This window comes from Nuphar pumila, chromosome 12 (genome assembly GCF_984573655.1).
Source record: "Nuphar pumila chromosome 12, dmNupPumi1.hap1.1, whole genome shotgun sequence".
Taxonomy (NCBI): Eukaryota; Viridiplantae; Streptophyta; class Magnoliopsida; order Nymphaeales; family Nymphaeaceae; genus Nuphar; species Nuphar pumila.
The window spans coordinates 30570502-30582615 of record NC_143260.1 but is presented as its reverse complement, the minus strand read 5'-3'; the positions used below and the strand labels follow the sequence as shown (position 1 = coordinate 30582615).

Sequence of the window (12114 nt, the reverse complement as noted above, 5' to 3'; positions counted from 1 at the left end):
GAGGATATCCAGCTCACCATTATTCATGAAGCTAATAGCCGCGAGATTCATGGCTGTAGTAAAGTAATAACGGCGAAATATTTATATTCCTGCTATTACCTATCAATTGGTAGGGACAAAAATCTCGCCGTTATTGAGATTCTTTCTTACTGAAAAGAGTTGCCACTATTGACCCTCATCCTTATAGTGATGGTCAGATCGGGATCATTCAAATCCCAATATGTCTAATATCTAAAATCTGATTACGTGTAAAAGTAGAATTACCTTAAATAACTAACTGAATTCAGATTCAGCAATAGCTTCTTCAATCTGGATCCAAGTCCAGTTAGGCCAGACCCGATTGTACGAGCTTCAGTAAAGCGTGCATATAAGCCAAATCTCTAATCATTTACATCTCTAGGAGCTATTGTTGAATGTAAACCAGGAGTGAAATGGATCGTGTTCGTGCAGGATTATGGTTGATTTGGTGTCCAAAATGAGTTTTGAAACAGTAGATCCGAGTAAGGATTCAGGTCTAATGCGATGGGATTGAAATTGATTTTCATATTTGTGTGGTAATGCTTGGTTTGGTAAAAAGTGGGAGAGAATGAGAGTCTAATTTGCATGTAAAATGTAGAAAGAATTGGATATGGGTCTTTTGATTATAAAAATCTGGATCTGATCCAAACTAGATTGTTATCCAATAAATAAGTGCACTCGGATCATGGGCAATCCATTTTCAGCCCCAGTAGAAACCAAGTGAAGTACGGGCTGGATCATGATTGTTGTGTGTGCACTCAAATCCATATTTTTTTAGAAAAGGCCCAACCAGGGTTAAGGTCTTGACTCAAGTATGAAATCCAAACTATGGGTCCACGTTGAGTTTCCATGTATACTGTTAGTAGGGGTGTCAACAAGGTCGGGTTTGGTTCAGACCCAGGTGGAGCCAGACCCAGACCTGATTTGAGATGCTGGTACCGGTCTGGATCAGGGTCCAATCGGATTCACCATAAGAGAAACCATACCCAGATACTATAAAGATTACATGAACCAGACCCCAACCATACCCCGTAAATTTATATTTTTTATCCCTTTTACATTGAAAAATTGTGGATCTTAGTCAGAACTCGGGTTGGGCCCAGGTCTCTTATGAAAGTTCACAAACCATACTCAGTTCCATATATTAATCAGACCCTTCAGGTCCGATCCGGATTCTATTCGGACCTTCTTATTTATCACCAAACCCCGCCCTATAGGGCTTGGTAAGGGTTGGGTCTGGGACAAACCCAACCCATTGATATCCCTAACTGCTAGTACTCTTAATAACATTAATAATCATATTTAATTATTACTACTATTACAATGATGATGCTGATCATAGTATAAATATCAATATTAATAACGTTACTAATATAGTGATAAGTTTTTAAGTGCGGATTCAATTAACCCGAACCTACATGAAGGTTTAGCATCTTATACTTGATCAGTGACTCGGTGGAGTCTGCACTTAACGGGTCGGCCTCATGTGGACCGGATCCATTTGCTGTAGTGAAATTCACAAACTCGAACGAGAAAAAAAAAAAAAAACCTTTAAGACAACACAGCATCTACCTGTGAAAGTGACAAATATAGCGATATTTATGAAATTATAGTGAAAATAAAAACTAGATATTTTCAGAGGTAGGTACAGTGTTGGCCTTTCCACCTACAATTTTAAAAGAAAATGACCCTTAGTTTGATTTCTTATTTTTTCATATTGATATCTTATATTATTTAATGTATTAACTTGAAGAAATTTCTGAAAAAAAACTTAAGAAATTTGAAACCAAATGAATCCATGTAAGGTTCGGGCATAGATAACCAAGTCCAAATGGTAGCACATATCTCAGTCGGACATTGGATTCGAATCCAGTACATTATTTTCGGATATGCATCTTAAAATAGAAGGGGGTGTCTTTTCGGATTGGATTAGGCCTTAAATGTGAGGATTATTTTGGGAATAGATTGACATTTTCTGCTGGATCTATGTTTGGATCCAAAACAAGTCCAATCCGTTTGTACTTCCTTTTTCCCATGTAAAATACATGTTTTCAGTATTTTTTTGGTCGATCTGATAGTACCATGATCGAGGTATACTTTTGCAGAGTTTTTTTAGCATTTGGACTTGTTGCTTAGTATTCGAAATTAGATTCGGATCAACCTTGATATACTCTGTATCCAATCCATTTACCCTAGGCCACATGAGTCTTTGGCTGAAACATGATTAAGGGGGCAAACGAATCGGATACAGTTGGATATCTGAACTAAACTGACATGTTATTTTCGGATTCGGATCCTTAAAATAAGATCTTAATGTGCATTAGGATCAGTTTTAGATTTGCTTACTTTGATTGCCTTCGGACTTGAATCAGTACTTCAAATCTAATTCGGCAATCGGACTATGCCTTTTTACATGTAAAATGCTTGTTTTAAATCACATCAGTATTGCCACACGCATTTTGGGTTCGGATTCAAACATGCCTAAATCACACATGATTTGGATCCAGATTCAAATTTGGATCTGCCGTTTGCATTTCAACTTCGGATTTAGTTCTAACATATCAGCCCATTTCCGATTCATTTGCACCCCTAAAACACCATCAATGGCCACAAATCTCGGTTTCAGGATTTTCTTGGCAAAGCAATACTTAATTATTTTTTTTATTTTTCTCAGAAAAATCTCTTGAAAATATGGGTACATTTAAATTTGATAAAAATACATAAAATAGAATAAAAAACTATCCGATATTTTTCTGAAATTGTCAGTGATTCAGTATCACTGTTGCAGGTCGTGGATCTGGATCCTCTTAAAGAGTCCTACTCCTACACAAGTGCAACCTGTTCATATATAAGTACAAAAAAAAAATCTAGTGAAGACCAACAGAGGCTCCAAAAGCGGCAATCAAACCCAACTTCCCCAACTGTTAAATTCCCTAAATATCCTGATTTTCAGGATAAGATGAAGTCTTGAGGGAAACCATTGGCTGCCATTCTTCTCTTTTTAAAGAGAGAGAGTGAGAGGACTCTTCAAATTCCTTGATTTCGTTTGCAGAAGCCCTAGATCGGAGGAAGAACACATCGATCTGAGTGTGATCCAGCCCTTGAAATAAGAATTTAGGGCTGGGAAAATTAGGGTTTCTCTTTCTGATTTGAGGGGTTAGGGTTTAGTTGTTGATTTGGCGTTAGAGTTTTTGAGTGGAATTTGGATTTTCTTGAGAGGTTTTGGGTGGTGGAGAAGCGATGGCGGTGGACGAAGGCGATCCGGATTTGTCGTCGAAGCCAGCCGGAAACTCCGTGGAGGACGAGGATGAAGGCGAGTACGAAAGCGATCCCGAGGCGGTGGTGCCATTGGGGCTACGGCGGAGGGTGGCCAGCGACGATGAGGATGGTGAGGAGGAGGTTCCCGAGAGGAGGAGGGATCGGAGGGCGGTGATCGGAGCGGAGGACGAATCCGATGGAGAGGGTATGCCGGCGGCGTACGAGGAGGAAGAGGAGGAGTTTGAGGAGGTGGAGGAGGAGGAGTTGGAAGAGGAGGAGGAGGAGGATATTGGGGAGGCAGGCGATGCTGGAGAAGGCGTGGTCCAGGCGGCGTCTGCGGGGGCTGGTGCGATGGATGAGCGGGGATCAGCCGTCCTGGAGACCGAGACCGCACGTGCGGCACTGGATTTTCGAGGGAAGAATCAGGCAGAGGCCGTGGTGGAGGAGAAGAAGGAGAGCGAGCCGTTCGCTGTGCCGACAGCAGGGGCTTTCTACATGCACGACGATCGGTTTCGCGACAATGGTGGCGCCCGCCACAGGTGCATTTCTTTCGGTTTCCTGATTTCCCGGCAAAAATTGCTCTTTTTCTAGCCTTATTCATCACATGCATTGAGAGATCACTTGAATTTGCTAGTAGTCATCAGTTGATGTGGTTAATCTGTTTTATTGGATTGCTGGGTGGTCTATCATTCTTTACTGCATGGAGCTACCTATTGGATCTTCTATATTTTTGGTGTTATTTGATTGATTACTTGCCATCTTGTTGATGGGTTTTCTTCATTCTGTCGTCTTCGGTTTCCAGGTGAAGAAAACTATTTAGTCTAATGTCTAGGGTTCACGTGATCCTTATATTTTTCTGATTCATGTGCACAAGGAAATGGAGTTGAAAGTTCCCAACTCCACCAAGTTTGCATAAATTTTGGTTCATCAGGAAATTGCAACGATTGGGCCTGGGTGCAACTTGTAGGACTTTGTACCAACAGTCCTTTTCAGCTTAAGATCTCTTTCTAGCAACATATGGAAACTTTTATTCATAAACTCTTAGTTTTGGCATCAAGATAGCAGCAGCCACTTTCCAAGTTGTGTCTGTTCTATTTGATTTCTAGTTTGCCCACACAGCAGCCTTTCATGATAATTCGTTACTGTTATGCAATGGAAAGTATACATATAGGATTATGTGTTGAACCTCTGGGGTTATTTGGATGCACTCGTTTGTCCAGAAAAATGGTAAAGGTGGGGTACTCCCTTGTTAATCTCAATGTAGTATCTCACATTATCCTACTTTCTGCATAAACGTTCATATTTATCTGTTTTCCGTTGGGGACAGCTTTTGTTTTCTGTGAATTTTTCTCTGGGCCATTCTTGTGTATTGGAAATTAGCTAGTCACTGGATGATATTATATGCTTGTAATGTTTATTTTTTGTGGATTTATCTTCAAAATGCCCTCGTGTATCTACTTTTCTTATTTATTTGGTTTTTACCGTGGTCTTGTATATTTTCTGAGTGGAGCTTGTAACATATGCAGGCGTACCCCTGGTGGACGAAAGTTGTGGGAATCGAAAGATGATCGAGCATGGGTGCATGATAGGTTTGAGGAAATGAATTTGAAAGAGAGACAATACAATGAGGTATGTTGCTTTGTGTTCTTTTTCTAAATACATTTCTGGGAGAAACTGTTCACTTTCATAATATTCTTCATGTATGCAACTTCTAAGGCTAGGTGAAATTCATTCTTACCCATCGCATAATACCATGCAGTAAAACAGTCTTTATGCACGTTATTATATATATATATATATATATATGGCAACATGGTTTGTTTGTTGTAATATAATTGTCATTCAGCCTCTTATGGGTTGTTGCAAGGTGGAAATCCAAAACTAGTTTATTGTGATTTCGTAGGAAAGAAGAGGTTCCAAAGGGCATTTTAGAGGTCGTGGGAAAACTAGGGGCAGGGAACGGGGCTTTGCAAGAGGGAGCAGATCTAGAAACTTCGATGAGAATAAAACTCCAAATCAACCACAGATGACTGTTAGAGGTAGAGGGCCGAGGAGGTATGAGCCTCTTGTGAAGGACAAAGCTGATATCCCTCCATCACATACTAAACAGTGAGCACCATATAACTCTTCCTCTCAAGGGTTAACATAGTTAATTCTTAGATATGGTCATTGACATTGATGATGCTGTTTTGAATTCTTCTCAGGCCTGCAAAATCTAATGAAACGGTTGCAAGAACTAGTGGAGGGAGTTCTGTTTCAGTTGCTCCTAGTTTGCAGTCTGGGTCAGTGCCTCCTCGGAAACATGTTTTTTCTTCGAGTTTAAGCTCTGCTTCTCCCCCTTTCTATCCATCTGGGGCATCTAATCAAGATATTTCTGCTGCACATAAAAGGGATGTACAGGTTGGAAATGCTGTTAGAAACATAACAACTTCTACCTCCATAGATGAAAATATCAGGGGATCAAACTCTAATGTCTCTGCACGTGGAAAGGCAGTTGTTGATCCTATTGGGCAGGATAGACTTTATGTTGACCAGTCTACACGACCTATTATTGGAAGGACATTGTCTAACATGCACATACAACCATCTGGATCTTCATCTGTCAGTGCTGCTCAGTCTTCTCAATCCAAGGTTCAGGGAAGGGGATTGGCAGTCTCTGGACAGCTGAACTATCAGTTTGCTCCATCTGCCAGCCCAATGAGCAGAGTTTCTCCTCAAACACCACTTGCAGCCCCACAAAGGTCAGTTCAAGGCCAGTCGAATATAAGGTCTTCAGCTCAGCAGTTGAGCCAGCGGCCTGGAGTTGGACCTCAAGAATCATCTTCTCCCCCTCAAGTTTCATCTGTGACAAGTCTGCCTGAAGTTGGTGAAGTGGAATCTCCCCCAAAGACTGCTCCCTCTGGGAAAGTGAAGGTTAGTACTCAAGGAAATGGAAAGGGCTCTTTCATGTACAGTGGTGCACAAGTTATTGGAGCTGCAAGTGCAACAGCAGTTGGCCATGGTGATCAAAGCTTTCCTCCCACTCCTGCACTTTTGCCAGGTAAAATTTCTTTTATGAACCTTTTCCAAGATTTGTATCTATGTTCAGAACAGTGCTCTGCGTTTTCATGTATTATTCAAATCAAATGCTTTATCCTGTTATATATGAATTTGATTATTGAATTGGTCAGCATTTGAAGGTGACCTGTTGAGTACATTAGGAGGCACGGAATGGGAGCTTTATATGTCTCTTAAGTTTAAGGGGCTGCATACAATGTTATTAAGCTTATTAAGGCAGAAGGTGATAAGGTTCTCGCGATGCAATTGTGAAGATGTGTAACTAATAACATCATAAATACATCGATGTGTTCAAAAAATAGGAATCCAGGAGGGGAAATATCATGGTGCTTGCTTGTAATTGATGCTAAAAAAATTAAGACAAGTATATGATCACCTCATTTGCGAACTAGTTCTATATTTTGACTTTTTGAAACAGATTCTGTGGTTGATGGCTGCATGAATCTTGTTATTTTCATTATTAAGATTTCTTTGTAACTGTATTGTATCAATGCTTGGAAGTGGGTGTGGGTGCTTTTTTTTCATGTTTTCTGTTACATGCATGCCATAATTGGATGTTATTTAATCCTTCTTGTTTTACAATAACAGTTGATAAACTCTGATGCATCTATCATCTACCATACTGTTTGAAACTTTGAATGCTCAGATCTCAGACCCAAGGAATTAGATCCTAGGAGATAAAATGCTGTATTGCAGATCTCTTCCTTTGGGTTAAAAAAAAACAGGACCTCCAGCCTTCTGGCTGTTCTGTAATACGTGTATTTAAGATGAAAGATGCCTATATGTTCAAGCAAGTTTTCATTTTTTCCATTTGGATTTTTCATACTATACATTTTGTTTATTTTGGTTCCTGGATCTGTAGTTATGCAATTTGGAGGTCAGCATCATGGTGGTCTTGGGGTTCCTGCTGTTGGCATGGCATTTCCTGGATACGTGGCACAACCACAAGCTGGCTTTGGAAATTCTGAGATGACATGGTATGCATGTTTCCACTACCTTCATTTTTTATGCCCACCACACTGTGTGTGTGTGTGTGTGTGTGTGTGTGTGTGTGTGTGTGTGTGTGTGCATGCAAGTGCAGCTGAAGTAGATTGTTATCTTAAATTCATGTGGACAAAACTGAAATAGTTTAAATTCTTCAAGATGAGCGTGGAAAATGTAAAGAGCGGTTTAGCATTGTTGACAAAAGGAGCATATAAATTTTAAATTCATGGGGGCAAAACCAAAATTGATAAAATTCTTTAAGATGAGCATTGGAGAATATGAAGAATGATTTAAGAACTGTTCATGTACATTACAAAATTCTCAATGACCTAAACCATCAGATACCAGTCTGTCCAAGAAGACAATGTAGCCTGGTCTGGTTCTGGATTCCCTTTGCCTAAATTGAAGTTCTCCTTATGCGAATTCCATGCATATACTATGCAGCAGGTAGCTACAATCATTACACACTGGTGGGAGGATCTGTGCATCATCATTATTTCTCAAATTGGGTTTGCTTTGATGCATTCCAGCTGGCTTTATATCCAGTTACTGAGCTTTGAGGGCAGTTGTTTTCTTTGATATTGTCTTGTTTGGTTCTTTGAAGCTGTTGAAAAATGTGTACATATGTAAAACATGAAGGTGGGGGTAGTAAGCTGTCAACTCCCCTCTTTTTCCTTTATTGGCTCTTCACATGCTCCAAATAACAAGCCACTTTTCAGTAGCATCAAACTTAGATCTTATTCTGGTGAGGCCGGTTTGAGTTTCTATCCATGATCTCTTCTTGGGATTGAATCCAATTGGAGCCTGCATCAAGTTGTTGCTAATGAATTCTGTTACTGACTGATGTCTTTCCTGGTTTGGCTTTGCTCTTCCTCCCTACATCGAAGCCCACTGCTACTGGGATGAACATGTGTTAAAATAATCTTGTCCTTCCTTTTTGCATGGTTTTGTCAAATGGCCGGCCAAAATACAAATTTGGAATTCATATAGTCTGACTTTTTTCCTACTAGATGCATATGCTGAACTAGAAGCAGGTCATTGACCTAACTGGGTAAAGCAATCTCTTATTGTTTGCTAGAAGAAAGGCAGTGCTTGGAAAACTTGTATTTGCATGATATGATTTTTAGACATCGCATGGTCTAACTCTATATGCCCGGGTAGTGTCCGTCTTGTTTTCCCAGCACCCATCCTTGGTATTTATGCTTTTGTAATATGTGATGCAGCTGAAGGTGTTAATTTGCAATCATTTTATGTTGTTATATGTATCGTGTAATTTTGGTATTTGATATTAAATGAAAGTATGCACATTAGATAAAAATTAGGCAAGCACCGAACAACTACTTTAGGAGTTGACTTGCATCCATGAGCTCCTTTTTCTCTCTGGCTTTTCCTGAGATTCACCTACCATAGGCTGTAAGGTCGGCATTGAGTTCTTTGTGATTTTTGTCTTAAGCTGGTGAAAAACAGATGTAATGTTCTTTTTGTCTTCTCCTGTCTCAGGTTACCTGTGCTGGCTGGTGCTGCTGGAGCTCTAGGGGCCTCATATTGTTCCCCTTACATTGCTTTAGATGGTGGATACTATAGTCGCCCATCAGGGCAAACATCATCAGCTGGTCCCTCCAGGTAAAGCTCGTATTGTTTTTATGGTTGTTGCTGCATTATGTTATTCTTTTGTTTGTGTTTAGATCTGAAATCCATCACAATATTTTATTTGTTATAGTTGCAGTTGTTGCTCTTTCGCAACCAGAATATTCATATCCATTTACTAACCTTCTCGAATATATATTCATTTGAACCTTGTTTTATATGTATTTTGGGTTTGTCTTATGATTGTGTAAGAACAATTATGGCTGGTTATCAATTGGGTATGAGTAAGACTGCATAGGGCTGACACCTCATGCCTCTCATTAGGATTGTCACCTGATCGGGTTAATCTTAACTCTTAATTCTTACTACCTTGGGTTGGAGTTCCATCTCCATCCAATAAGAAGTGGTCACAAATATCTCTGTTGTACATGATATTATTGCAACATTTCTTTGAAGTGAGATTGAAATTATTTTATTAGAATATTTGGAAATAACAGCATATCAGGGTATTATTGAAGAAATCTCATGATAACATCTACTTACGTAAAATCTTATCTTTTGGAGTTTTTCTTTTTTCTTTTTCTTCAGATTGAGTAAAAGTGAACCAATTCATGTTCTGGGTCCGTTTGACTGTTTCTGGATTTTCTTATTTGGAAAAATTTGAAATGATATTTTACTTGCCACATTTTTTTTTGTGTTTGGATAAAAGGCACTAGGTGTCTTGAGGAAGCACAAGTTTTGGGAAGTGTGTCAATAAATCATGAAAAGGTTTTAGTTTATCTGATTCGGTGGCCAAAAAGAACATAAATATATAAGAAGATATGTGAATCAAGTGTTTCCTTTATGTGTAAATGTCTCATCATTAGGGAAAGTTATGAACTTGAAGGCAGCTTCTCCCTTCATCATTCATCCTTATAGTATACCATATTCTGAATTGGTAGGATTCTTAAGCTACTATCCTGCAGCACGAGAACCTTTAGAATTTTGTTCCTCAATTCATAATTCCCTATTCGAATTATTAGAGACGAAGCTTGATTATTGGAGGGATATGTTTATGTAGCCATCTGTAATTTCTTAGCAAAGCACTCTTTTGTTCTGTGAGTTTTTGAGCTTTATGTGAACGACTGAATTTTTAATGCAACAGAGATTCCAATTCAAACAAAGTGGAGAACACATGGAAATCCCCACAGAGACCTGGTAAAGCATTTTGCTCAGAGGCTAGAAAACACCATATTGATTACAGTAATTTGCCACTAAATCTTCTTCTTGACCTTTGTGTGTGTGTGTGTGTGTGTGTGTTTAACTTTTCAGCAGAGCTTATGAATGATGAATATGGGCAAAGGCAGAACAAGCCTCGCAGGCAAGTTGTAACTTCTGAATAAATTTGAATGGAATCGGTTCTAGTAGTGTATTTTGACTATTGCACCTTTGATCTTACCTTCGGCAAAAACTAAACATACAATTGTTTTCTACAGATATTCTGAAATGAATTTTGGCCAGTGAAGTGCATGAGATGAGTGCCTTTAAATAAGAAGCTGAAGGTGGAGAGCTTGCTCTGCCTGCTTGACTTCATTCTCTATACGGTTGTTATTATTCGATTGATTATTGATTTGAGGGGTTTTGTGCTGCAGGACTGCTTCCCTCGGCCCTTGGTGGTATCTGGCCTTTATCTGGGACCACTTTGGGCAGTTTAAGTATAAAAAATTCCATAGGTATGTGGCCTTGTCTTTTTAAACTAATATGCTATGGTTACTAAGTTCTAACTTCTCATACAAAATAGAAGTTTATAAAACCTTCAAGACTGTAAACGTATCAATCTTGTGTGTTTATTTTTACGTCATTCTGGCATTGTACAAATAGGGCTGCATGCTATGCCTTTCTCCAACTGTTCATAGAATGTGTTTCTCCATTTTTGCATCCATTGACCAAATTCTGGTAATGGCTAGACCGATGATCTCCAGCAAGTCTGCTGTCTCAGAGTCTATTGGACTATTGGATGAATGATATTGTCGTATTTTTTAACAATCAGATTACTGCGTTCTTAAGTAATCTTGTGGGATAACTTCAAATATTTGACATTTAGCTTGATTCCTCTGTTGATGGAGTTCTAAAGTTTTCTCTAAAGAATTTTGGACAGTTTGCAGTGTGTGCAGCTGTGTGACCCCCTGCATCTACCTGTGGCTGATACATGTGATTACTGTTTCTAGCGGTTGGATGGGTTTTCACTTTCCTTGTATTGCTGGTAAGGATGCCTTGTAGCGGATTCTCTGTGGCTTTTAGCTGTCTTTCTGAACATCCAACCCTGAACTTTGCAATGGTTCTGCTGGGATTTTCAGGTTGTGGCTTGTGGTTCCCTGAAGCTTATGGAAAGTACATGGGTGCACTTTGGTTCCCCCCCTCTTCCTTTTTTGTTTTAATCATCTGTCCAAAGTACTATAGATAATGCGGTTAGGCTTATTACCACGATCGGGTCTGTGTCCAATAATGCAAGCATTTGAGCTTACTATCTGGCGTGTTGATTGGAAGAGATGTTTGTTGGTGCTTTTTTTTCCCTAAATTTTCCATCTGTCTTTTTTATGATTTTTTAGTTTGACTAGTTCACAATGGAGTTCATAAATTACCACTAAAACCTTGTTGAATAGGGATGACAGTGGACCGGGGGACAACGGGGCTCCGCCCCGCCTTGCCCTGTTTGGATCGGGGATGAAGGGAATGAAACGGGGATGGAGGCGAGGATGAAGGTTAAAATTCATCCCCGTGCGGGGATGGACTTACACTTTCCCCTGCCCCATCCCATCCCCGCCCCCATTAATAATATTACTAAAATACCCTAAGTTAAGTAATAAAATTACAAAACAACCATGCTTATATATACTACTAACTTACTAACCCTAAATCTTATTAGACAAAATATTGTATCATCCCTACTCATCGTCGCCGCCCAAAGGAGAGAGAAGGTAAAATTTTGTTTTCTTCTCCCTTTTTGTTCTGTAGAAGTAAAAAATCTAGTCCTGAGTTTTGTACATTTGAAAGGATTATCGTATCTCATTCTTTTTTTGTTTCGCCCTTTTCTATTTCTTTGTGCGAGTTTCTTCGTTTCGTACGTTAAATCTTTTTTCAATTTGGGGTACTGAATTGGGGAGACGTGATATGGTTAAACCCAATCAAATTTGTAACAGAGTGATGAATCTATAACATGCATTACCATCT

At 39.4% G+C, this 12114-nt stretch overlaps 1 protein-coding gene across 5 annotated transcripts; it reads left to right on the top strand.

Moving 5' to 3' along the window:
- Positions 1-3004: 3004 nt before the first annotated feature.
- Positions 3005-11461, top strand: LOC149820505 (protein MLN51 homolog). Of its 5 annotated transcripts, XM_089983026.1 has the most exons (13): positions 3005-3815; positions 4803-4905; positions 5180-5385; positions 5481-5558; positions 5667-6316; positions 7196-7310; positions 8818-8940; positions 10049-10101; positions 10216-10264; positions 10380-10445; positions 10536-10616; positions 11042-11146; positions 11241-11461. In XM_089983026.1, exons 1-10 carry the CDS (start codon positions 3259-3261, stop codon positions 10405-10407), a joined length of 1962 nt encoding a protein of 653 aa, XP_089839152.1. In that variant the 5' UTR covers positions 3005-3258; the 3' UTR covers positions 10408-10445; positions 10536-10616; positions 11042-11146; positions 11241-11461. The 5 variants fall into 5 exon arrangements, with proteins under 5 accessions (XP_089839152.1, XP_089839151.1, XP_089839150.1 ...); XM_089983025.1 differs by having other exon boundaries at positions 5481-6316; positions 10219-10264; positions 11049-11146; XM_089983024.1 differs by having other exon boundaries at positions 5481-6316; positions 10219-10264.
- Positions 11462-12114: the final 653 nt, after the last annotated feature.

Bases quoted from the DNA above. Each gene is read 5' to 3' on its own strand.
- LOC149820505 (XM_089983023.1), top strand. From the start codon at position 3,259: ATGGCGGTGGACGAAGGCGATCCGGATTTGTCGTCGAAGCCAGCCGGA. The intron at 3,816-4,802 runs GTGCATTTCTTT...TAACATATGCAG, and splicing joins AATGGTGGCGCCCGCCACAG to GCGTACCCCTGGTGGACGAA. The intron at 7,311-8,817 runs GTATGCATGTTT...CTCCTGTCTCAG, and splicing joins GGAAATTCTGAGATGACATG to GTTACCTGTGCTGGCTGGTG.